We start from the raw sequence: 27,047 nt of genomic DNA, 5'->3' as shown, positions 1-27,047 counted from the left end.
CATAGTTACTCCTCCCTAACCTCTGCCTGTGAAACTTATTTATATGAAGTCACCTGCAATTTGGAAAGGAGTTTCAAGAGAAAGTGGGGATGGAAGCCAGATTACATGGAGAGAAATAGGAGGATGCAGAAATTTATGCAAAGAGTGGAGAGGACAAGAGGAAGGATCATATAGCACAGTATCTTGGAAAAATAGTAAGGTAAGAAAAAATTTTTTATGCTAAAGAAAACTTGAATATGTTTGCAGGTGTTAGGGAAATTGTAATTAAAGGAAGAGACTGATCAATGGAGCAATGTTCCAGAATAAACAAGAAGGGAGTATTTCTATATCTGCCAAAATAATTTCTTCTAATTATAAGTCTGATCACAGTCCTCCCCCCCCACCCCATCTTCAAAAACCATCAGTGGCTCTTTCTTGCCTCTAAATGTAAACTCTTCATACTGGCATTTGAAATCATCCAGCCTAATCATTCCAAATTTTCACCTTGACCTCCTCTAAACTCTAGCTAGTTTGGCATACTTATTATTCTTCAAATTTAGTATTCATCTTCTATTTTCCTGCTTTTACACAAGTTGCCTCCCATTCGTATGATGTACCCCCTCTTTATCTCTTAAAATACATAGATATGCCATATAATCATCAATTCACAGCCTTCATTAAATTATCAATTTGTATTTATAAGCATACAAAATGTATTTACAAGTAGAATGTAAATTCCTCAAGATTCGAACTACTTTTTGTTTTATCTTTGTATCTCTACCACCATGAACATAGCAGACACTTAATAAATGCCTGATGAATTGGATTTGATCAAGGGTATAAGCAATAATGGTTGCTAACATATATAAAGTACATTAAGATATACAGAGTGCTTTATACATAGTTTCTTTTGATTCCTATCACACTGTGAAGTAGGTGATATAATTATTTCTATTTTATAAACTAGGAACAGTTCTGTTTAGTTCTGAGTGAGAGAGGCTTAGCAATTTGCCACCAAGTGGTGGTTAGCTTTCAAAAGGAGAGGTACCACAGTCCATAAAGATTGAAGTAAAGAATATATTAAAGAGATTTTTTTGGCAAAAACAAATGAGGAAGCCCAAGATTCCTCTGATTTCAATCTGTTCAGAAAAACAGTAAGTCACAGACAAGAGAATTAGGGCTGGAAAGGACTTTGTTTTTCATCTAGTCCAGTTCCCTCTCATGGAGAATTTTTTTTTAATTTTAATTTTTTAAAACCCTTACCTTCCATCTTGGAATCAATACTGGGTATTGGTTCCAAGGCAGAAGAGCAGTAAGGGCTAGGCAATGGGGGATAAGTGACTTGCCTAGGGTCACACAGCTCAGGAGTGTTTGAGTACATATTTGAACTGAAGACCCCTGGTCTCTGGGCTTGGCTCTCAACCCATTGAGCCACCCAGCTGCCCCCTCATAGAGAATTTAAGGCCCAGAGAAGGAAAAAAAAATGTCCAAGTTCACATAGATAGTAAGTGGAAATGCTAAGATTTGAACTAGGGTCCTCTGATTAAAAATCTGGTGTTTCTTCAATTATATGAGAATTCAAAAAGGACCAAAGAAATTGGAGCTTGACATTTTTAAAAGAGATCTTATAGGTAATCTGTTGAGAGGTGTGTTTATGGGTACAAGTGAGATCTAATCAAATGAGAGAACTCATAAAAAGTGTTTTGCAATCTTTGAAGCAACTAAATAAAAAACAGCTACTACTAATCCTCTTAGAGGAGTTAGTACCATAAAAGAAATGAAAATGTAGGGGGCAGCTGGGTAGCTAAGTGGATTGAAAGCCAGCCCTTAGAGACCGGAGGTCCTAGGTTCAAATCTGGCCTCAGACACTTCCCAGCTGTGTGACCCTGGGCAAGTCACTTGACCCCCATTGCCTAGCCCTTACCACTTTCTGCCTTGGAGCCAATACTCAGTATTGACTCCAAGACGGAAGGTAAGGGTTAAAAAAAAATGAAAATGTTTATCATGGAGTAAAGGCTTTGGGTAGGGAGTCAGGGATGATAAGAACTATCTCCAAATATTTTAAAATTAGCTAAATTGCTTGGCACTGGGGACAAGAACCAGGAGAAATAGGTGAGCAGAATCATATATATATATAGGGGTATGGTTAAAAACTTCCTAACAATTAGTTATTTTAAAATATCCTAGCTTCCCATTCCTTGCTCCCTCCATCTTCATCTCGACTCTTTTAAGTGGCAACTCATGATTATGGAATGCCATTTCATTTCCTGGTTCTAAGGCATAAGATGAGGAAGCCATTGCTAAAGAGAATGTTACAAAAGAGACAAAGATTACCAAATGCTATGTAAATATCAATAGAGGCAGCTTTGAAGTGGCGGGTTTTCAATTCACCCAATTGTTAGCTATCTGAACCTGAGAAACTTAAACTTTACTTAAACATTCCGTCCCCCAGACAACTCCCTAGTGGTAGAGGACACCAAGAACCACTCATGCGACCAAACCCTTTTCCCCAACTCCTCCCTACAAAAACCCAAAATCAAGTGACCTTACACAAAAGTTACACGAATCAAAAACGCTGCGTTTTTGTTGGCTTGTGGTACTCCTGCATTTCTTAGGACCAAAATCTCCGACCCTTTCTTTGCCCAGCACTGTATGCCTAACACAGCAAGGCCTTTAAGATCCCTTCCATCTTCGATCCCAAAGTCATACCAAAGCGCTCTATGCTGGTTTTTCTTTTTCTATCTTTCCTTTTTTCCCCCCCACCAACCACAACCTGGGGCAATTACTCCTTGTAGAAGGAACATCTGAAAGTAGCCAAGGCTCAGCCTTCTGGTTGGGAACGCTGGTTTTTGGAGTCCAATCTCGGGAGCCATCAGCAACCCTTCTTTGGTAGGGCATCCCAGGGATTATCGGGGAGTGCCCAGTGGGAAATGGAGCCCGAGGCTTTGTCGAGATGCTCAACGACTCGAGAACAACCCAATGTCGTTAGTAGCAGGAACCTCCTTTAGTGGTTCATTCCTCCAGCCACCTTGACCTCAAGATGGCGTCAAGCCGTCGCGAACGTCAGTCGACCCCTAGCAAAGATGGCGGCGAGCGACGGAAGTTACCGCCCTCTCAATCCGGGCCTTTCTAGCCTACCCACCCTTCTCTATGATTATCCGCCTCCTGCGTGATGAGACGTCGCTCAACGGAGGCGACTCTTGAAGCACTGTTCTCTATGGTTCCCGCCTCCAATTCTTTTGGGCCGCAATGCATGCCGGCCTAGCGGAGGACATCTAGGAGCACCCCGCGCAGCGCGGCTGGCTCTGCGGCCTATGCGAGCAGGCAGGCGCCTCGGTATCAATCGCACGGGCGAACGGCGCGCAGAAACCCCGGGACCGGCTGCGGCCACTCGTAATCCGGAGCCCTAGAGGCCGCAAAGACGGTACCATTTCCTCAGCAGCGGGTGAGTGGGCGCCGCAAAGCGCACGGGAAGGAAGCGGAGCGGAGAGAGGCGGGCTGGGCCCGGTCCGAGGAAGGGAGGCAGGAAGGCGGGTGGCGGAAAGGGCCCGGGGTCCAGAGAGGAGACGGAGACCAGGGCTTGAGGCCGTCTCCGTCTCTACAGCCCTGGAAGCCAGGGGCTCCGGCTTGGGCCGGGTAATCCCCGTGGAGACTTTGCAGCCCGTCTGGCCTGGAGCTGCCCGGCCCCGCAGCCGAGCGGCCCGACTGCCCTGCCACGAGGGGGTGGGTGGGCAAACACCCTGACTCCCTTCCCCTTCCCCTCCCCAGCCTCTAGCCCCTCCATTCCCCCAGGTTGCCCCGCACACGCCCTTGCCAAGTGTGTGCCCGCCGCTACCAACGGACTCCCCTTCCTGTCTTTCTCAGCCAGAGATCTGAGCCCCACCCCCCATCCTGCCTTCTTCTTTTAGTCCTCAGCTTCCCCTCCCATTACTGCCCCCTTTCCCCCCCCCCACCCCCCACTCATCACTCTCCCATTGACGCACGCAGTGATGTTCAACAGGACCCTGAACGGGCCGTGAGGGTTGATTTTGAATTGACAGCGTTCTGCCCTTTAAACTTCACTCCATCTACCATTCATTCCAGGCACCTGCCATTCTCCAAAATGTATTGCTACTCCTCTCAACCCCCTTCCCCAACACCCCCCCCCCCCCTTACTTTTCTTTGGTCTAGAGTCTTTAGTGTGACATCTTTAAATACTTATAGCAAACATATGTATGCTTACATATAGGTGTTAGTCAACATTTACTAAGTTCTTGCTATGTGCTAGTGTACTAAGCCCTGGGGATACAAGAAAGGCAAAATACAATCCCTGCCGTCAAGGAGCTCTTCCTCTCCTTGAGGAGACAACATGCAAACAATTATAACACGACTAGTTCTGAAGTGGTGTATAACATGGAAATTTTGGGTAAAATGAGGTGGACAAAAAGAAGCCAAGAAGTGCTTTCTCTTGGACTTTTTTCCTTAGAATCTTAGAATTTTAGACTTGGAAGGGACCTTAGACATCATCTTGCCCAACCTCTTCATTTTACAGATGAGGAAACAGAGGCCCAGAGAGGCAAGTGGCTTGCCCAACATCATGCAGCTAGTTAGTGGCAGAGCTGAGACTAGAGCCTAGATCTGCTGACTCTGTCTGCTCTTTCCACTACACCAGCTCCTGGACCTGACTTCCACAGTAGGATGAAGTAATATGAATAAAAACATGGTAATATCAGATAGTTGTTAACAATGTGGGAGGGGACTTTTATTTCAACAGAGAATAATAAATGAAAGGATTTTTTTTTTAGCATTATCTTGATATTTTAAAGTTTTTGAAAAGTCATATGAAAAGATAATCAGAGACCCTGAAGAGAATTCATTAGGTTATCTAGTCCCTTCTACCATTCAATTACAGTATACCTTATCCCAGAGTATCTACAGGGAAGAACATGAACTTCTATATCCTTAACAACTCAATTGGTAGTCTAAATAGACTATTTTTTTAAACTCTTACCCTCTGTCTTAATCAATTCCAAGGAAGAAGAGCAATAAGGACTAGGCAATGGTTAAGTGTTTTGTCCAGGGTCACACAGGAAATGTCTGAGGCCAGATTTAAATATAGGACCTTCCATCTCTAGGCCTGGCACTCTACTGAGCCATCTAGCTGACCCTAGATATATTTTTAAAAAACCAAAAACATTTTTTATTTCCACATTTGAAAATTAATCTTGCTGAACCGAAGTCACTGGTTTGTGTCCTTGATAATGTTGCTTTTTGAATGGGGAGGAAGGAGCAAAAAATAGGGTTAGTTTCTTTTTTTCAATTTAGTTGGTACTGTATTTACTTAGTATTTAGGCATGGTGCTAGATTGTGGAAACAGAAGGACAAAAATGAATCACTCCCCTGTCCTCAGTCAGTTAGCCTTTATGTGCTAGCGGAACTGATCCTAATATCTGGTGATTGAAAGGCAAAAGTAGAATAGTGCTTGCTCTAAAGGAACTTAAGCTCTTTTTAGGAAAGATGTAGGAATATAAGTATTTATACAAAATGTCTACAGGGTAACATAGGGAAGAAGAGCAGCTGGCAGGGGTGGAGGGATTTAGGGTAAGGGTGAAGATTTGGGAGGTTGAGAGGACCCTAGAGGTTTCATATACAAGATAGGGCTTGAATTCACTCTTGAAGAAAACCAGGGATTTGAATCCCTGGAGCTGTTGAGAAGGGAGTGTATTCCAGCCAATGAAAACTTGGGGAAACTGGAGTTGGAGTGTCCTATGAAATACAGGAAATAGGCCAGGAAAATGTTTGGAGAGGAATAATATATAAGAAGATCACAAAGTTAGGAAGGGGCTAGGTGGAAAGATCCCTAAATGTCAAGGGGTCTTAGAGGCAACAAGGAATCAGTGAAATTTACTCGGTGATAAGGAGGAATTTATATTATACTTAGGCGCTATAGAGAGGAGATTCAGCATGTTTGCAGATAAGGAAACCTAAGATAATTTGAGGGGAAGGGTAGGAATAGCTTTATGTAGGAAGTGGCACTTCAGTTGAGACTTGAAGGAAGGTCATAGATCTTACAAACCTTTGAGGCATGGAAATTGATCTAAGAAGTTATCCATTTAAACTGTGGGCTTTGAAACTTAGAGATGAAGAAAGTATTTTCTAGGAATGAGGGACAGTGCACAAATTTAATGGATATGTTGAGTTTGAGGAATAAACAGCTAGTATTCCAGTTTAGTTGGAACTTAGAGTGCACAAAAGGGGAAAAGTATGAAATAAGTAAGGCTGAGAAGACTGATAGGACTGAGATAATAGAGGTTTTAAATGCTTTGCTGAAGACGCTTGGTGCAAAGGATAAATAATTTGAACTATAAATTATTTGAACAATGAAGTAACATGGTTAGGCCTCTGATTTAGGAAGATAATCATTGGACGCTTTGTTGGGAAATTGGATTCAAGAGAGTTGGGACTAGAAATAGACTAATTAAGAGACTGTTGCTATAGTCCAGGTAAGAGCTGGTGAGGCCTTAAAGTAGGATAAAGAGATAAAGGGAAAAAATACTAATGTTTTGGAGGTAAAGTCATCAGGTTTTAGCTGCTGATAGAATATGGGGAGAGAGAGAAAAGGAAGAGTCAAGGACTATTCCGAGGCTTATAAATTTACATGACCAGGAGGATTGATAAAACCTTTGATGGAAACAGGGAAGTTCAAAGTGGGGGTGAGGGTGGTTTGCAACTTTAGAGGAAAAGACAGATTCTGTCAAAATTTCTTGAGACATCCAAGGAGAGATGTCCAGGAGAGAATTGGTAATGTAGAACTGAATTTGGGAGAGGAATCATTTTTGATAAGTGAATCCATAGGAACTTGTGAGGCTACCAAAGGGGGGGGAGAGGGAGGGGAGAGAGAGAGAGAGAGAGAGAGAGAGAGAGAGAGAGAGAGAGAGAGAGAGAGAGAGAGAGAGAGAGAGAGAGAGAGAGAGAGAGAGAGAGAGAGAGAGAGAGAGAGAGAGAGAGAGAGAGAGAGTTTTTCTTATATAGATAGGTATATACATATACCAACTTCAGCATGTAACTTTCAAAGCTATCTTGCTTGTTTGTTTCCTTCTAACTTCTATTTCTATATATTTTTAATTTCAAAAAAATTCTTTCTTCTGTCCTAGAACTGATACCAAGTTTTGGTTTCAAGGCAGACAATCAGTAAGGGCTAGGCAGTGGGGGTTAAGTGACTTGCCTAGGATCACAAAGCTAGGAAATGTCTGAGGCCAAATTTGAACCTAGGACCTCCCTTCTCCAGGCCTGGCTCTTTATTCACTGAACCACCTAGCTGCCTCCTATGCATTAAAAAAAAAAAAATTCTTCTGTGGCCCTTTTTTCTTTTTCTTTCTTTTTTGAGGGAGGTAATTTATCCCAAACATTTTCCCCTCCCCCTTATACTTCTTTCCCCATATTGATCTCTTGCAATAAAACTGCATCATGAAGTAAAATAAATTTCTACATTGTCAGTATCCAAAAATATATCTCATTCCATATCTTGAGATCAACATATCTCTATTAAGAAATGGATGGTATACTTCATTAATAATCCTCTAGAATATTTGGTTATTGCACTGATGAGCATATTTAAGGCTTATATCATTGTATAAATTGCCCTTCTTACTCTGCTCACTTCACTTGACATTTATTAAGACAAGTCTTCCCAATTTTCTCAGAAGCTGCCCTTTTATCAATTTTTGTTTTTTAAACTGTTACCTTCTGTCTTAGATTCAATACTGTGTAAGGCAGAAGAGGTGAGGATTAGGGAAGGGGATTTAAGTGACTTGCCTACGATTGCACAGCTAGGAAGTTTCTAAGGTCAGATTTGAATCCAGAATCTCCTGTCTTTAGACCTGGTTCTCAATCCCCTGAGCCACCCAGCTGCCTTCTTATTCAGTTTTTATGTTGTAATATTCCATTATATTGACATACCACAGCTTGTTATTCTATTCCCCAAGTGATGAGCATCCCTTTAATTTCCAGTTCTTGGCCACTACAGAAAGAACTGCTATTTTTTTTTTAAATCTATGAATCCTTTTTAAAAAAAATGTCTTTGGAGTATAGCCCCACTATATTACTGGGTCAGAGTTTGCACAGTTGGGTCAAATGCACTGTTTGGTGACTTTGGTGGGGGCATGGTTCCAAATTGCTTTCCAGAATGATTGGACTAATTCACAGCTTCACCATTAGTGCATTAGTGGGCCTGTTTCCAAGCATCAACTTATCATTTTCCTTTTTTGTCATCTTTGTCAAGCTGATAGGTGAGAGGTGGAATCTCAGAGTTGTTTTAATTTACTTGTATTAGTGATTTAGAGTGGGTTTTTAATTTTTTTTTTTAGCATTATGGTTAATATAGCTTGAATTTCTTCCTTTGAGAACTGTCTGTTCATAGAGGATCAGATTTAGGAGTTAAGAGATCATTGGTAACCATGGAGAGAACGGTTTCAGTAAGTGGGATGGGGAATCTGATTGTAAGACATTCAGACATATGAGTGGAAAGAGTGGAGTTGAGACTGGTGGTGGAAAGTAATGGATTTGGATCAGAGGATCTGAATTAAAATCCTAACTCTGCTATTATACCTGTGTGAACTTTGACATATCATTTAACTACAGGTCTTCGTTTACTAATCTATAAAATGAAGGACTTGGAGTGAGTGGCCTCTAAGACCCCTTCTAACTCTACGATCTTATGTGAGGACAGTTAGAATAAGATTGCCCTTACTCTCAGCAATGCAATGATCTGGGACAATCCTGAAACACTTTTGATGGGGAGTGCTACCCATCCAGAGAACTGTCAGAATCAGATGGATGCAGATCAAAGCATACTATCTTTCACATCAGTATATTTATGGTTTTAGTTTGGGATTTTGGTTATGTGAGAGTGTGCTCTTATAATAGTGGCCAATGTGGAAATGTGTTTAATATAATGATTAAAAAATAAAATAATATCCAAAAAAACAGTTTGCCTTTTTAGAAACTCGATACTGAAAAGGATCCACTAAAAGATGGCTTTAAGGGCTTTAGAAGAGAGGTGGCTAGCTTAGATGAGGACTGCCTGTTCTCTTGTAATTACATGAAATATGTATGGAGGTATGGCATAGATACAGTGAAGTTGAATGGTCTTGGTTTTCCCAAGAAAGGAAGGAAACAAGTATTTGTGAAGTGACTACTACATACTAAGTGACTACACTGCTAAGCACTATTATTTCATTTGGCCCTCACAACACCTTTGGGAGGTAGATGCTATTATTATCCCAATTTTTACAGTTGAGGAAACTAAGTCAAATAGATTTAAGTGACTTGTCCAGGGTCATACATCTAGTAAATGTCTGAGGCTGAATTTGAACTCTGGTCTTCCTGACAAGGCCCAGCTGTTTCACTATACCACCAATTGCCTAAATAAAGTGGAAAGCCATGTAGGGATGTTAGGAATCGTAGATTCCTAACCTTCTTATTTTTATTTTATTTTTTAAACTAATCCCTTTTTATGTATCATTTCTGATTTTAATTACCCTTATAATAGAAAAACAATTAAGCAAAACTTACCTGAAATAGTGAATACAACTGACAGGAAATGTAATATTCCATACCCATAGCACCTCACCTTCACAAAAAAGAAAGAAGTATTTTCTTATTTCTTTTCTCTTGCCAAGATCTTTATTACAGTCATCCAGTGTCTGGTTTTCATTTAGTTTACATTATTTTGGTTTTAGAGCCTTTTGGTTCTTATTTGACTCATCATTTTCCTTTATTTTTTTGAATTTATTATATTTGGTATTTAAAAATATTTTTATTATCTTTTGTTTTTATACCATCTTTATTTATGATATTTATATAATATATATATATATATTTATACCATATTTATTTATGCATCATCTCTGGCTCTTCCTTACCCAAAAAACCATTCCTTGTAATAAATTTTAAAAATAGACGGGGTTTGGGGGCAGCTTAGTGCCTCAGTGGATAGAGAGAGCCAGACCTGAACATAGGAGACTCTGGGCTCAGATCTGTCCTCAAACACTTCCTAACTGTGTGACCATGGGCAAGTCACATAACCCCCATTGCCTAACTCTTCTGCCTTGGAACTAATAGTATTGCTTCTAAGATGGAAGGTAAGGGTTAAAAAAAAAATAGAGAGAGGTAATAAAGCTTTTTAGTAAAACTAATTACTAAATAATTACTATTGAACAGTATATGCAATATTCCATACCCCTAATCCTTTACTTCTTTATTAAAGGTAAGGGGAGCATTTTTTAACAACTTTTTCTAGGTTCAGATTTGTTGATTATAATGACAACTTTCAGCTGTTCCACCCCCATTCCCCCATAAATTGTTATTTTTGTGTATATTATTTTCTTGGTTCAACTTATGTAATATAATTCATGTATGCCTTCCCTTCTCTGTATTTTTCATATTCATCATTTCTTAAGGTTCCATTTCATTTATATGTCACAATTTCAAACTCTCTCATTTTAGTTTTTAGGATCATAGATCCAGAGAAGTAGGGGACCATAGAGGCCAGTTTTTCCAACTCCTTCATTTCACATATGATGAAACTGAGGTCCAGGGAGTTTGAGTGGCTTACTCTAGATTGCATGGGTAGGGGTAGCTTGATAACATAGTGGACAAAGTGCCAGGCCTGGACTATGGAGGACCTGGGATCAAATGTGGCCCCAAACCTAAGCAAATCACTTAACCCTAGTTGCCTAATCTTTACTGCTCTTCTACCTTGGAATTGATATTTCATACTGATTTTAAGAAAGAAAGTAATTTTTTAAAAATTGTATAGGTAGTAAATGGTAGAAATGGTATTCAAACCTAGGTCAGTAACTAAATTGAAACTACTTTCTGTTGAAGTATATGGCAAAGTATGGAACAATTGGCAATTGGGATAGATCAAGTCTAAAAAGATTGCTATTTAGCAGTTACCTTCTGTTTGAAATTAGAAAACATTTGCATTAGTAGTTGGAGAGTAGAAAGGGAGAAGGTGAATGGTGGGGAATGCTGAGAACTCAAAATCCATAGGGCATTAATGGCACCAGAAAGCATGGGAGAAAGGGATTCAAGTGGCAATATAACAATATTACAGTCATTATAGATATTGTTTTCTTGGCTCTGCTTGTATCATTATGCATTAATTCATATGCCTTCCCATTCTCTGAATTCTTCATCATTTTGTTTTAGAACACAGTAATTGTTCTTATATAATAATTTGTTTAGCCATTCCAAAATTGGTGAGATAACAGAATCATGATAATAGATGTAGATGTTGAAGGAATCTCAGAAGTCATCTAATCTAGTCCTTCGTTTTACAAATAAGGAAACTGAGGCCTAGAGAAGTAATATTTACCTACAGTTACAGAAGTAGTAATTATCAGATGGGATTTGAACCCAAGTTCTCTATAGCAGAAATATCAAACTGGGAGCTGGGGTGCAAGCAGCCCACAAAATTCCCTAGTGCACAAGTTCCATATTAAAATGTAAATTGAGGGGGGCAGTATGGTGGCTCAGTGGAATGAGAGCCAGACCCAGATACAGAAGGTCCTAGTTTCAAATGTGACCACAGATACTAACTGTGTGACCCTGGGAAAGTCACTTGACCCCCATTGCCTAGCCCTTACTGCTCTTATGCCTTGGAACCAATATATGGTATTGATTCTAAGATTGAAGGTAAGGGTTTTAAAAAAATGCAATTGGGAAATTTTTAATACAATTTTAATACAATAATTTAATACAATTTTTTAATAAAAATACAATACAACAAAGATAATATTACCTTTCAGCATCTCTTGCTATTTGAGACACACCTGCTCTACACAGATACCAAACATTGGCACAAGGTCTTCTGGGGACCTGTAACACTCCTAAGTGATCTGAACAAGATTGAAATGTAATTGAGAAATAGTTAATAAAATGAAAATAAGTTGAACATAATGTTAATATGTGGTTTTCTAAGGACCCCTGAAGGGGTCCTTATGTATGGTTTAAGGTTTTTTCTTCTCTCTATTTGAATTTGACACCACTGAGAGCCTGGGAAGAAGTTGCATATTGATTTAGAAAACTACATGTTGACATTATTTTATGTTCTATCAAATTTTTATTGATTTTGTAATGTTTCCCAATTGCATTTTAATCTGGCTGTTTGACTTCTGCTCTAGAATAAGACCTTTCATTTTATTGGCTGCCTTCCTATTTTTTGCTGTCCCTAAAAGTACCACTATGACTATTTCGAATAATATGTATGTGGAACCTTTCTGTCATTGACCTACTTTGAAAACATCTAACATTGGAGACTGGGTCAAAGTTTATAGAAATTTTAGGGCTTTGTTAGTTCATCTTAAGTTTTTGAATATTTCTCTGAATTGTCTATATTCATAGTTTCTTATGGCACAGTAATATTCCATTACATTCATGTACCACAATTTATTCAGCTTTTTCCCAACTGATGGACATTTACTGTGTTGACTTATGGACTGCTTGGGGTATATGTCTAGAAACAGACTTTCTGAGTCAGTTGACAAGCATTAAGCACCTACTATATGCCAGGCACTGTGCTAATAAATGATGGTCAGAGGGTATTATCTGGATATTATAATAATTTTTTTAAGCTTAATTCCAAATTATTTTCCTGAATGACTAGACCCAATTCACAACTCTACCATAGTATAGGAGTATTCTTGTCTTCCTGTATCATCTTCAGCAGTTTGCTTTCACAATTTTATTTGTATGCCTATGAAGTACAGGGAATAATCATTCCAATCATTCCAAGTGCTTTCCTTTTTTCAAAGAAGGAGCTTTAAAGATGGTCATATTTAATCTGTCCTTTGTGTCATTTTCTCTAATGTATACCCTACTTTAGATAACTGTCTTAAAGCATACTTAACATTTGCAAAACTTAGTAAGTTTTTAGCTATGTTGAAACTGGTGTTGGTAATTTATTTTCTAGAAATATTTTATCCCCTGAGCATTTTCCTACAAGGAAACATTAAAAATCTTCATTATACTAATATAATATCCTACTAGGTGCAATGTTTGATGGAATATATTTTTTAAATCTCTGCATAAAGATTATGATACTGAATGCTGGGTGCTAAATACTACCTTAAAAGCATTATTTGTTTTGCCAAAGGATGAAGTTAACCAAAGGGTTAATTTTTCATTAACTTTTTCAGCCTGCAATTTATTTTGTAGAAATATCATTAGCACAGGAGAGTGCTTCAAGAAGCTCCCAGGCAGTATCAGAGTAAACTTAAACCTGGAAGAATACTTCAGTAGGCAGGAGGCAGCACAGCTAGTTTACTTGATTCGTGTAAGGCCAGTGAGAAGGAGACGAGTTCAGATACAGCCTCATACTTAACTAACTCTGTGACTCTGGGCAAGTCACTTAATCTGTTCTGTCTCAATTTCCCCACCTATAAAATGGGAATAATAATAGCACTTATCCATTGAATTATTATGAATATTAAATTAAACAAATGTGAAGTGCTTTGCAAAAAGTGTTACATGAAATGCTATTGATTCTTCCTTTTTTCTTTTCATGACTAAGCTCTTTTAAGGGTGGAAATTCTTGTCTTCCTTATGTTTGTCTGTTTAGGCTAACACAGCACCTTACATTTGGTAAATTTTTAATCCCTTCCACATTTTGGGGTAAGGAGTGTTAGGGGTTCAGCGCCCTCTTGATCTGGAAAATCTGAGTAAAATTTTTTTGCCCTCCTTTTATACCCGAGAAGTCTTGAGTATTTTCTTTTTCTTTTGTGGAGTATTTGTAGTACCATATTGTAAATTTGGGATTAACTATATATTTCTGAGTTTCTAAACTTTTTCTGTGTTGCCTGCAGCTTCTGCAAAACACCCATTTAGTTTCTTATATCGACACATTGAAGCCATGTTGGGGAAAGCCTTGATATGGAAGGGATAACTGTATTCCTTTGTTGAATTGTTGAAGGGTCTGGCTTGAAATAAATTAGCTTTTGTTTTGGAACATGAACTCTTAATACTGAAACTATCATGATAGTCTTTTGTGGGATCTAATCAATAACAAATTTAGTATAAAGACAAAGTTTAAACTTAGAACGTACTCTGACTATAATGGTATGCTTTTTTGTTAAGAGATAATTTATATGAATGTATTTTGTTTGATAATATATTCTGTATTAAACTTTTACATGACTTCAACTTTGTTCTTGTCGGAGTCCAAAATATAAAATCCTTCTGTTTAAATAATTTGGTTATCGATTCCTACTTTGACGATGTTAAAAGTAATATTGAAAGTAAATATTTGTCATTAATGATTTTCATAAATGTAGAATTTCCAGCTTTTTGCTTAGAAGGGGTTATTATCTTAATTGAAATAATGAATTTTCATAAAAATGAACTTGGAATTTAATATGCTATATGAGTCATGACATCTACTTGTTTAATTTTTTTCTACTACCATCATAATCTCATAAGGAGAACGTTCACGACTGGAGGATTCAAGTCCTAAGAAAAGGATTTTTGATAGTTCTCTTAGAAACTGAGCTTCCTGTGAATTGAATTATTTATCTCTTTAAGCTGGAGAATTGAGTTGGGGGAGAGGAATAATTCTTTTTTGCAGATCCCAGAAGAGTTGTTTTATGGACTTCATTTCCAAAAGAAATTTAGGTTAAAAGTAGAATTTGGGGGCGGGGGATGAACAAAAGACTGGAAGTATTAGTTTCCAAAGAGAAATTACTTAAGTAAGAATGAGACATACATATTAAAAACAAACAACCCAAACTTGGATTATAATCTTAACACCAAGAAAAAGAAAATTTTATGTATTAGTGTAATTTGTATTGAATATTGAAGGAAGAAATCTTAAATGATTTATTACTTTAATTTTTAAAAAATGAGTTTCTATAAGTCCTGTTCACGTGTTTCAGACTAAATTAAAAGATGGCTATGCTTTTTAGGAGCTGAGATAATACTGATGTCATTTTTTGAAATATTATTAGGAAGAGCAAAGTGATTCATTTTATTTCCCTTCCAGTAACAACCAATTTTGAAAGTGGGATACCTTCAATAAGGGCTTCCTAGAAAAAATTGTTTAGATGTATGCTTTGTACATATGGTGTTCAGAAGAATGCACCAAAATTCAAGTGTTAAAAGCATGTTTTTTTTTTTTTTTGTGAAATAACTGCAGATTTCCAAACTTGGGAAAGAAATTGAAATAAAAAAATGTGATTGAGCAGAGTTTGAGGAAAAGTAATGGTTGCAAATGCAAATCTTTTTCTGAAATTTTCTCAAAGCTACAAATGCCCCCATGGTTTTGGTGGAAAGAGTTTCACAAATATCCAACCTAAAGAAATGCCTCCTGATGATTAAAACACTAATTTTAGCAGGACCAATATGTACTTTTTGCAATTATTTGCTTCTGTTAGGTGCAGGCTTCCTCCTCTAACGTGTTTTAACTCTTTTCTAGTAATTATGGCTTCTCTGTATATAGAGAGAAGTAAGCAAATGGGTTTTATCTTTGTATTTTAAAATGTTTTCAGTGCTTATTCTTACTTTTATTAAAAGTATATATATTCTCCTTTTAAGAAAATCAATACATAAAAACTTAGAACTGTCAAAATGATTCATAGGATCAGAGATTTAGAGCTAGAAGAGGCATCACAAGTCTAATTGAACACACTCACGTTACAGCTGTGGAATTTGAAATCCAGTGAGCTTAAGGACTTGTCCAAGGTCACAGTGGGAGGAAGTAACAAGACTCATTGATATTTTATCCAAAGCAGTGTTAAGTGACCTAGACCTACCTTGACTCTTAGAGATACTATCCAGTTGAGCTCAGACCTAAGATGTAATCCTTCCTTGTAAATTTTAAATAGAGGAGACCAGAATTTAATAGGAAAAAGTTTTTGGCCTGTTAATAGTAATAATAACAACAATAATAATAGATAGTACTTCTGTAGTACATTAAGGTTTATACAGTGCTTTACATATATTATTTTTTTTAATCTTCACAATACTGTGATAAGTGCTATTATTTCCGTTTTACAGTTAAGGAAACTGAGTCTGGGAGAAGTTATAGAATAATAATAGATGACATTTTATATAGCGTTTACTCTACTTGCCAGGCATTGTGCTAAGCTTTTACCATTATTATCCTATTTGATCCTCACAACAACCCTGGGAGGTAGGTGCTTTTTTTTTATCACTATTTTATAGATGGGGAGAATGAGAAAAGTTACATATACATGACTTTCCCAGAGTCACATGACTTGGAAGTATATCAGGCTATGTTCCAGCTCAGATCTCCTTGACTACCAAATTCATTGCTCTCTCCACCACCCTTGTTTTATACCATTTACAGGTCTACAAGTGACTGACAAACTGCTAAAAGCAACTCTTAAAGGTTATGATCCTTTGATTTGAATAGAATTTTAAGTTTTATTTTGCTTATTATAAATGAATTCCTGGAGCATTTTTTTCCTATTTCCCTAATTAAATATAGCTATTTATTTTAGAAATTTTTCTCTGAAGAATTTTTTCAGGTAGTCGATCCTGAGATTAAGACATGTACTAATATTTTAGGAAAGTTTTAAGATTTAGGGATTGTTCATTTGCAAATGAATAGACAGAAAATAATATTTTCTAGCACATATAAGGTAAATTAAAATAATAAATGTTAGTGGTTTGGAGGGGGGAAATAGTTACAAGTATTTTGAGGGTGTTTTTTCCTTTTTTTTTTTTTTAAGATTTCTCCTGTAAGAATGTCTTTCCCTCCTCACTTGAATCGACCTCCTATGGGAATCCCGGCTCTCCCACCAGGTATCCCGCCCCCACAGTTTCCTGGATTTCCTCCACCTGTGCCTCCAGGTAAGCTGATTCTGTTATTATGGAACAAATACTTTCTGCAGTGTCTTAAACCAAGTAAATTTCTGATTTGAATGTGTTGGGGTTTCTTATGGCTTCATGGTAATCCAACTTGTTAGTCTAAAAATGTCTGGATTTTAAAATTTCTTCTCAATCATAATTTTATTATAATTTTTAAGGCTTATTATCACATATTTTAGATAACTACTCCAAACCCTAGTAGTAAGATAAAAGTAGTTGATAGTTAATGCTTTGTTTTTTGAAAATATGAGAGCTTTCTTGTACTAACTTTCATATAGTTAATGTTTGAGTGTTACTTTTTGGGGTATTTCAAAAACAGAGAATTTAATTGAGTACAATTCCTTTCTAAGTGGAACCTAATTTCATATCATTCTCAAGTCAGGAGTTATCATAATTTCCTTATAATGACTATAGTATTTCAACATTAAATCATTTATTAATGATTTAAATCATGTATTAATATCTGAAGTTGGGGTTTTACAGAGTTTCCACATGAATGTCTATTTCATTGATGACCATTATTGTTGCTTAGCAGATCAGTATTGTAGATAGGTTTCTATATTCATAGAGCAAGTATAACATGGTTTGGTGTCAAAAGTTCTGCAGATCTTAGATTTGTTAGATATATTTCTCTTAGAAAGCCACATAGGTTACGCCTGATATATTAATAGTACCTGGGGGGTTGAAACAGAAGATAGCTTAGTTCCTGTGAGTTCGACTGAATTTTTGAATTCTGTTGTATCTATTCATCTATCCTCAAGTAGAACCTAGTTTTTGTTTCTTTTGGAAATCAGATTGTGGAATTCAACTCTGTTATGTTTGGGCGACTGAATAGTATTGTGATCCTCTGGCACACTGATGTGGTCCATGAGAGAACCAGTATGCTAAGCAGTAGCAATCTTTAGTTTCCCAATCTTTTCTGGACATAAATTACTCCAGGAAGATAATCTTCTTAGCCCATTATCAGTTCCCTCTGGCCAATCTTCTTATACATGCTTTCTGTTCCTGAGGAAATAAATTTATTAGTGTAGTAAAAGATGGAGAGGATATTCTATATCTGAAGTTCACATTAAACATGGAATCTGTAGTGTTGTATTCCATTGTATGTTGGTAATTTGTTTTAGTTTCTCATTCTTTAGGGCAGGGCAGAAGTGGAAAATTAAACAGCAATTTTCCCAACCTCATATGACTAGAGAAAGCTTGTTTTATCTATTGCCTTTTTTTTTTAAATCTAAATTTCAAATTCACAGCAACCATTCCACCTCATCAGTAGTTTAGGAATGGAAAATCTCAAGGATATGGTAAGGAAGGAGTGTTTGAGAATCTAAAGGAGAAGAGAAAGGTTAGGGTTAGTAGGATACTTGAGACAGAAACCTTTCAGTGACCTTCCCGTTAGAAATTAAAATTGTTCTTTCTGACCTAATCTTAATGGATGGTTTAGTTATAGATCTAATCATAATGTTCTTAAATGAAGCCCTGATATACTTGAAGTGTACTTAATAGTATTCTGTTGGATCACATTGTGAGGATGAATACATATTGAGAAATGAGGCTTTTTAGATGTTATTTCCAGTCTGTTCAGTCACAGAAAGATGACCTTTGGGGAATTAGCATCTAAATATTCCTAGACTAGGTAAATACTCATTCTATATCTTACAGTGTTTTTGTTAAGACAAATGAGGAATTTTAAATCCCTTTGAGATGTTGAGGAGAATATTAAGTGTAATGTATTTTTCTGATGAACACAATACCAAATTATAAAGGGAAATAGAAGGTAAGTAGGGCATGTTTATTAAAAAAAAAAAAGCTGAACTTTGTTTTCTAACACTCTGGGTCAACAAGCCTCCAAAACTAGGTATCCAATCTTCTACTTCCATTGAGAAGGTGAAGTCATTCTTATTTCTTTTAGGTAGTTGTCATTCTTACACTTCTAATTCAAGGGGAACAATATGTGATATATTTCCCTTGGGGAAATAAATTTTACCTAAGTGGTCTCTAGTTATACTTTAGTTTCTTGTAATAGAAATGTAGAGAATGAATACACCAAATTCATGTAACTTAAAATGTAGTATTTGATGATGAGCTATCAGCATAATTACACTACCAATTAACAATTATATGCATAAAGTATGAAATTCTTAGTTGAAACATTTGAGATATTTCCTTTTTCTTTTTTAAATAAAATCCTCTTACCTTCAGTCTTGAAATCAATACTGTGTATTGGTTCCAAGGCAGAAAAGTGGTAAGGGCTTGGCAATGGGAGTTAAGTGACTTGCCCAGGGTCACACAGCTGGGAAGAGTCAGATTTGAACCGAGGACCTCCCTTCTCTAGACCTGGCTCTCGATCCACTGAGCTACCCAGCTGCCCCCTGAGAGATTTCTTAATCTAAAAAAGTCATATATGAGAAGTAGGCACACTTTTTTTTAATTATTCATTTTATTCCCAATGAAATTAGTAATTTAGGAAAGGGGAGAGACATATTCTCTTAAGATTTTTGGGAGAGTTTAAAGAAGAGAGGAAATGAATTTTTTACTTTTCTAAATCCTGACATTTTGTATTATTTTCTGACTAGTTTACAAATAGGAAGCTTAAATGTGAAATAAAGAAGAATGTGTAAGATCTCAAGATACAGTTTTTGTTTTTGAGTTTCTTTTGATTAGAGAGTTTGAGGTAAAAGATTTAGATTCAGAAGTTGGTCTCTAGTTTTGGGGTTTTGTTTGCAAAAGTTTTTTATAAACCTCAAAATATGTATGTTTCATAATTTTTTGTTAATGTATTAATGAACTGAAGTGAACAAAGCCCCTCCTATTTATATTTCATTTATTTATTTATTTATATTGTTTAAACCACATGGTTATTTTACACATTAAATGATGAGCACTGTAGCAGTCTGAACAAATGAATGGATGTTCCAGTTCGTGTTTATAGACCTAAGTGCAAGAATGTGCATCAAACTCAGATGGAAATGAATCCTTGACCATAATCATTAATAATCCTTAGCATAAATGGTTAGGGTAACCAGAAATCTTTTTTAGGTTATTTAAAAACCAGAAATTTTTAAACCTTCTTAAACTTTGATTTATGGTGTACACTTTTATTTTTTTAAGTTTTATTGAAGCCATGCTTTTTGTTCTAAAATAATTTTGAATGTAACTTCTCTCCCCTCTAGAGCTCTCCTTTGTAATAAAAAAAAATCATCAAACCAACCGATTACTCAGTGTCAGCAATACTTGGCATTTTTAGACCTTCACAGTTCTCCCTTCCCCTTGATCCCCAAGTGTTTCATAATTTGTCCTTTGGAAACAGTATTGGTCATTATATTTACATATTGTACATGTTAACAGGTTAGAGTATTGTTAACCACCAAATGGGTAGTTTTAAAAATTATCCTTTGGAACATTTTATGTTGCTATTCCTAACTAAAAACTTATAGCCCCTAATTCAAGATAGTAATTAAGACTTTAATAACAGAAATGTCAACATCGTATCTACTAATTTGTTGATTCTTCATGGATGTTAATCCATTAATTGACTCGATCTGTCATTATAACTTGTAGAAACAAGAAATACCAAATGTCTTTAAAAATGCAGGTTTTAGACATAGCAGAATCTAAGGTTTTCTTCATTAGAGGCTTTTAGACTAATCTCAGTCTTTGTGTGTTTTTTATTTGATACTTTAAAATACTATACTCTTGAGTTCAGATTAATTTCTCAGTGACCACTTTTTTTTAACTTAAAAAGAAACTATTAGAACTTTTAATAGGTAAGTGTATTCATATTTATGAAATAGGTTGGTATAACCATACATTAGTTTTGGAGGATCTGTTGAACCTGGTGAATTGATGATAAAATGCAGAATTTCATTCAGTTCTTACAAAGAAAGCTATGCATGTTGTAAAACTTTGCTTGTTTTAAAAATAGCTTTTTGTTGCATGTAATGCCATTTAGACTTGCCTGATATCACTGTGCATTTAAAAAGATAACATTTGTATGAGTGCCACCTTTTTATTAGTTGTATATTTCAAACAATATATAGAATTTGAATAATGTGTTTATTTTCTGAGTGATATTTTCATTGCATGAAATAAAGGTAGAATTCATTTTCTAAGAAACTCATAGATGTAATACTTTTTTTCTTCTTTCTTTTTTTAAAATTTAGGGACGCCAATGATTCCTGTACCAATGAGCATTATGACTCCTGCTCCAACTGTAAGTATAATTTAAGAGGAGTAGGGGGTACCCTTTTATGCAAAAAATAAATTTGTTAAATTAGGTTGATTTCTGTTGGGCTTAAACAAACTTTTGGAAACATTGCATATATTGTCAGGTTTTTGTTTTTTATATGTTGATCATTGTTGATATATCAGTCTTGCTGATTTTTTTCCTTCCTCTTTTCTTTAAAAAAATTCTTTGTTATGGTATGTTTCTCAGGGATGGGAAGGGAGAGGGTTACAATGGGTAATTTAGGTAAAATAAAAAATAAGGCATAAAAAATTTTTTTTAAAAGAAAAAGACAATTTTTTTTTTAAACCCTTCCGTCTTGGCAGAAGAGTGGTAAGGGCTAATCAATGGGGGTTAAGTGACGTGCCCAGGGTCACACAGCTAGGAAGTGTCTGAAGTCAGATTTGAACCGAGGACCTCCCATCTCTAGGCCTGACTCTCAATCCACTGAGCTACCCAGCTGCCCCCTTAGAATTCTTAACTGAAAGCTATCATCAGTTTGTATCAAATTTTTGTGAGTAGCAAGCATAATTTGTGTTAAATTCTATAATAGTTTACATTTGTGTAGCACTTTAAGATTTATAAACTTGTACAGTTCTATGAGGAAACTGTGTCTGAGAGAGATTATTGGACTTGCCTAGGGTCACAAAGCTAAATAAATGTCTAAGGATTTAAAATAAGTTCAAGATTTGAACATGGATCTTTCTGACTTTTAAGTCTAACACTGCAACACCCAGAGGCCAGATTGTAGATGTTACTACAAGTGCATAAAATACTCCCATGAACTTCTTTTTGTGTACTCTGCATAGCAAGATTTGGGCATATATCTTGTTGTCTCCCAGGCTGAATTCACTTCACACTTGGGAGTATGGCTGTGGATGGGAGGGTCCTACTACACAAAACTCCAGGAAGGTAAAATGGAGTTTTTGACTTGAACACCATTTTGCACTCCCTACCCACCCCTGCCCCTTCCCCATTTCTGCTTGTCTCTCTGTGTTGTCCTCTCCTTTTCTTTTCTACTTCCCTAGGGACCCATTGTCTTAGTGCAGGTCTTTGGCATTCTTCCCCCCCCCCCCAATAAAATAAAGTGTCCCACTTAGACTTACCTTTCCCAGCATGTTTCATGCTCCAAAAATGTTACCTAAGTAAGTTAACATTTCCTATTCCATCAAAGCATTTCAGCTACATGAAGATATAATTAATTTCTCATAACTTATGGCACCTTGGTTTAGGTGAGATTATAGTTTATCTTCTTCATTCTCAGTGACTAGATCTCAGCTTTCAGAGAAGAAATGGAGAAGAGAAGAAGGGGGAAGGGAGAGTTAGTGAGTCACAGGTGAACTCTTCTGGAAAAATCAGATACCTGGAGGGTTATGGATCTAGAATTTCCTTGGAGCAACTTTCTTCTTCATCTAGTTCTTGCTCCTTTATCCAGTTAATCCCAGAAACCCATGTCTTGACTGTAGAAAAAGTAATATTACTTATATATGGACAATTTACTATTTATATCTATTGTACAATAAAATAATATTTAGATATAATCATTAAATGATGAGTTACACTCCTTTAGTACATTTTATTTGATAACTAATAAGTTCTTCTAAGTTCATTCTTCATAGTTTGTTATCTGTGGAATATGTTTGCTCACTCACAAATGAAAAAAAAAATTAGAGGGATTCTTGGTGGGAAGACATATTTTTATATCTTTGCAAATCCTAAGATTCTGGTCTGATTGATGTGTGAAGGTTATTATACCTTACACTGCTTTGTGAGATGATCAGTTTTAGTTCTGAGCTAATTTTTTCCCCATGCTAATTAAACAAATGTTTTTTTCATGTTGACAAAAATGAGTGACGTTGGTTGAAAGTTATAATTCAGCATTAGTATGGTTCAGAAAAGAATCAGAAAATAGTAAAAGGACAAGCAAGATGTATACAATTTGTGAACCTCAGAGAATAGGTTTCTGTTGTATACATACTCATCACACTAGATTTATTTGTTGATAATTTAGTATATGCTATATCAGTATAAATTCCTGCAAGTAACAGCTATATTCTTAGAAGAATAATAGCTTGTATTCAGAGTGCTTCATGATCTCCAAAGAAGTTGTATCACCACAGTCCTATGAACTATAGGTAGTATAAGCGTTGTTATTCTCATTTTACAGATGAGGAAAATGAGGCTAAGAATTGGTGAAGTGATTTAAATTCATAGGATCATAGATTTGGAGCCAGATGGCACCTTATTTAGTCCAGCCTCTCCTTTTACAGATCAGGAAACTGAGGTCCAAAGAGGTTAAGTGACTTACCAAGGTCTTACAACTAAGTAAGTAGAAGAACTGGTATTCAAACCCAGTTTCTTGGATATCAACTGCAGTGTCTTCTAGGCTTACATGCCTAATAATCGGCACAACTGGATTTTTAACCTAGGTATTCAAACACTAGCATTGTCTGCTTGCAGGCACTCATTATGCTGATTCTCAACAGAGTACTTGCCTTAATAAAAGCCTGTTCAGAAATATCAGTAAAACTTAGATAATTTTTAAAATTCAGTAATTTAAAATGTATGATGATGCCTTCTAAAAATGAAACCCATTATCTGAGTTATAAAGAATATGTAGTAAGGTTATTTCAAACAATAAGAATTTATGTTTTATAGGGGAAAAATGGATTAAGTTGAATTTTCCTGATGGAAAAAAATAGAATCCTGTTCATTTTGGCGTGATAGGTAAAGTCTTAACAGTTTTGATAATACTTTTGTAGTGTCCCTTTTGCTTTTTCCCTTTTCTTATTACCTTTATCTTTTTTCAGGTTTAAGCATTTCATTAGATTCAACAAATACCAATTGAATAAATTAATTGTTATGCCCACCATCTTATTTTCCCTTTAAAATAAGTGATTAAGTGCCAGAGTGTACTTTGACTTCACAGTCTTTTCCTCAACCTACAGAAATACAAGTGAACATTATTTTCACTTGTACTTCTGTAGGTTGAGGAGCATATATAAAGCTTTTCTAGTTTTTAGTCATGGCTTGTAACAGAATTTAAACTATTTACTGCTTGAAATAATAGCCCATTTCCCCTTCATATTAACATGAATAATTAAAAATCATTTGTACCATCAGTCTCTAATGTATGTCTGTATTTTATTCCAAAAATTAATTTTTAAGTGACTTGTTTGGAACTTTGAACACATTTTCCTAAGAAAACATTCTTAGTGATGGTTAGGTTTCCAAGTCAGCTAATAAAAGTGCATTTTGAATAGCCTAAAACATAATTGGGCTACAATACTAAAGGTAATAGCCATGGTTCTGGGTACTGAGAGTACTTAACTTAAAGGGTTACCCTTCATTTTTTATGAGCACAGAGTCAGCTCTAGGCCGTATTTTAAAGAAGGCCGATTTTCTTTTGCACCCTTACATTCTTTGTACATCTCTGTCCCTGTTCTTTTACGTGCACATTGTTTTCATAATGGCCTAAACTGTGGCATCCTTACCTAGGCTTTCCCATTCCCTAAAATATGCTTTTTTACCAATTCTAGATTTACCCACTTTTCCTTCTCTCCTAATTAAAATAGGCATTCCTAATCTAGCTGTTTTCAATCAACTGTTTCTATCTCACATTTATAGTCCTTTAAGGATATTATAATTTTACTAAAGGAAAATTAGTATTAGAAACAAAGCAGTTTGAATTAATCTATACTGTTTTCTAAAATGACTAATTAATATATTCGTGTTCCTTAACCTTCCCAGATGATTTTCATTTCTATAGAGACTTGATTCCTAGAATTTTAGACTGGGAAGGATTCAGGGAAGATTTGGGATGAGGGTTCCGCAGATAAATCTCTTGATCTGTTTTTCATTTCTTCTTCCTTCTTCTACTTCTGAATTTAGAGATTTTCTAAAATCTCCAACTGTTTTCCCCAAAGGACTTAAATTGCAAGAATAACAGGGATATGAGCTGGTGGGTAGGAGTGCTTTTGGGAGGCAGGTTCCTGGCTTCACTAACCCCCTTGTCAATATGGGTCATTTTAAACTTGGGGACTGCTTGTACTGTTATAATTAAACTACTGAATTGATCTGATGTTGTTGTATGAGTTAGTGGTTTCTCTTTCTGAACTAGTAGGAAATTTAAAAAACTATTCTTAATCTTTTTATATTTCTCTTTGAGGAGGGAGGGTCAGAATGAAATGTTAGAGGTATATACAACTTTTGTTAACAACAACGTGCCTGGTTTAATGAAAAGTGCTATAAACATTCCACAGGGGTTTTAGAAAAACTTTAGTTATAAAACAGTAATAAAAGCTATAAAAACATGCTGTTTATGTTCTAAATTTACACTACTGAATCTTTTGCTTTTGTTCATGTTAAAACTGGTAGATAGTTGCTTGAAAGGAAAAAACTACATTTTATCATTTCTTTTTCTTCTTTAGGTTTTAGTACCTACTGTTTCCATGGTTGGAAAGCATTTGGGAGCCAGAAAAGATCATCCAGGCCTAAAGAACAAAGAGAATGATGAAAACAGTGGCCCCACAACTACAGTTTTTGTTGGCAACATTTCTGAGAAAGCCTCTGACATGCTCATTAGGCAGCTCCTAGCTGTAAGTTGAAGAATATTTTTTAGCCAATAGTAAGAGCTCACATTACAGAACATTTATATATTCAATTGATTCTCACAACAACCTTGTGATATAGCTAGCATAACTTTTATAACCGTTTTATAGAGGAGATCAAAGTTTGGAAAGGTTGTCATTCATTGACAATAGTCACATTGACTGTGTCAGAGATGTGATTCAAACCTAGTTCTCTTTTGATTAAGAATCTAACATTTTTTTATCACTTTGTTCTTGAAAATGATGTTAGTAAATAAAGTTATTTAAAGATTAAATACTATATTAATTTTAAAGGTTATTTTAGTTTTTTTTTTTTTCTGGTGAAATAGACCAGAGTAATTAGTTCTACAGAAATTATTCCACAAAATAAAACAAAAAATTTTTTTTCAAGAATTAGGTTCATTTTACTTAACAAGAAAGTTTGAATCTCAAATTCTTTTTTTCTGAATTCATATTTATGATATGTTTTATAGTTTACAAAGCATTTTCATATATTTTCTATGAACAATAGCTTTATTACAATAGGAGTGTAATAAATATTTGACAACTGCATCTTTGGGGAAAATGTATGCCCAACACAATTTTAAATTCAAAATACATTATTAGTATTTTCTCCATCCCTTTTCTTAAGTATAAGCAATCAATGAAATAAATCATGCACAGAATATTTGTAATATTTGTCAATTTCCAAGATATAAACATCTTTATTGAAATTTTTAACAATTGCTTCTGGAAGCCACTTCAAGTTGGCTCCAGCACATTCCTATTACATAAAACCTTAAAATTTGCAAAGTGCTTAACATACATTATTTCATTTGAGTTGTATAGCAACACTATAAATATTATCTCTGTTTTACAAATGAGAAAGCCAGTGACCAAAGAATGTTTTATCTACCATGTCATGCTGCCAATAGTAAAGGCATTAGAAGATTACTCTTCCTCAAACATGCTACCTCTTCTGTTTCCTTCCTCCATAAACTGTGATTCAAAGAAAAAGTAATTGATTTGCCTTCATTCACAAACCTATTAAAAGGTAAAAGAAAGATCTGAACTTTATTCTTTTGATTCCAACTTAGAATTCTAATAAAAGTAAGTCTATATACCCACTTTCTGTTTTATTTCATTTGAGACTGATTGGAAATGTAATTTTCTTTTCATTTAAAATTAATTGATTTTGTAAATAACATCTCTCTCTGTCTTTCTCTCTTACAAAGAAATGTGGTTTAGTTTTGAGCTGGAAGAGAGTTCAAGGTGCATCTGGAAAACTTCAAGGTAGATGAACTTTTTTTGCCTTTGTTGTAAGTTAATGAATAATTCACTTCTTTTGCTATGGTGCATGGGTGAATTTCTTTATGGGAGTTATCCTC

The 27,047-nt window shown here is 35.7% G+C and overlaps 1 protein-coding gene across 5 annotated transcripts in view; it reads left to right on the top strand.

Annotated features, from left to right (window-relative positions):
* The first annotated feature begins 3,176 nt into the window (after window positions 1–3,176).
* The window catches only part of RBM25 (RNA binding motif protein 25), a 49,830-nt gene continuing 25,959 nt past the window's right edge, over window positions 3,177–27,047 (top strand). For 2 of the 5 annotated variants that reach the window (XM_016427546.2, XM_007472875.3), the window contains exons 1-6: window positions 3,180–3,424; window positions 4,511–4,681; window positions 16,710–16,830; window positions 21,009–21,058; window positions 25,501–25,668; window positions 26,895–26,952. In XM_016427546.2, coding sequence (XP_016283032.1) covers window positions 4,667–4,681; window positions 16,710–16,830; window positions 21,009–21,058; window positions 25,501–25,668; window positions 26,895–26,952 — 412 coding nt within the window. In that variant the 5' untranslated portion in view covers window positions 3,180–3,424; window positions 4,511–4,666. Of the gene's footprint in view, window positions 3,425–4,510; window positions 4,682–16,709; window positions 16,831–21,008; window positions 21,059–25,500; window positions 25,669–26,894; window positions 26,953–27,047 lie in introns of all 5 variants that reach the window. The other 3 variants (XM_016427543.2, XM_016427545.2, XM_016427544.2) reach the window with 3 other exon arrangements.

The sequence above is a fragment of the Monodelphis domestica genome, chromosome 1 (genome assembly GCF_027887165.1).
Source record: "Monodelphis domestica isolate mMonDom1 chromosome 1, mMonDom1.pri, whole genome shotgun sequence".
Taxonomy (NCBI): domain Eukaryota; kingdom Metazoa; phylum Chordata; class Mammalia; order Didelphimorphia; family Didelphidae; genus Monodelphis; species Monodelphis domestica.
This window is presented reverse-complemented; position numbering and strand designations above follow the sequence as displayed.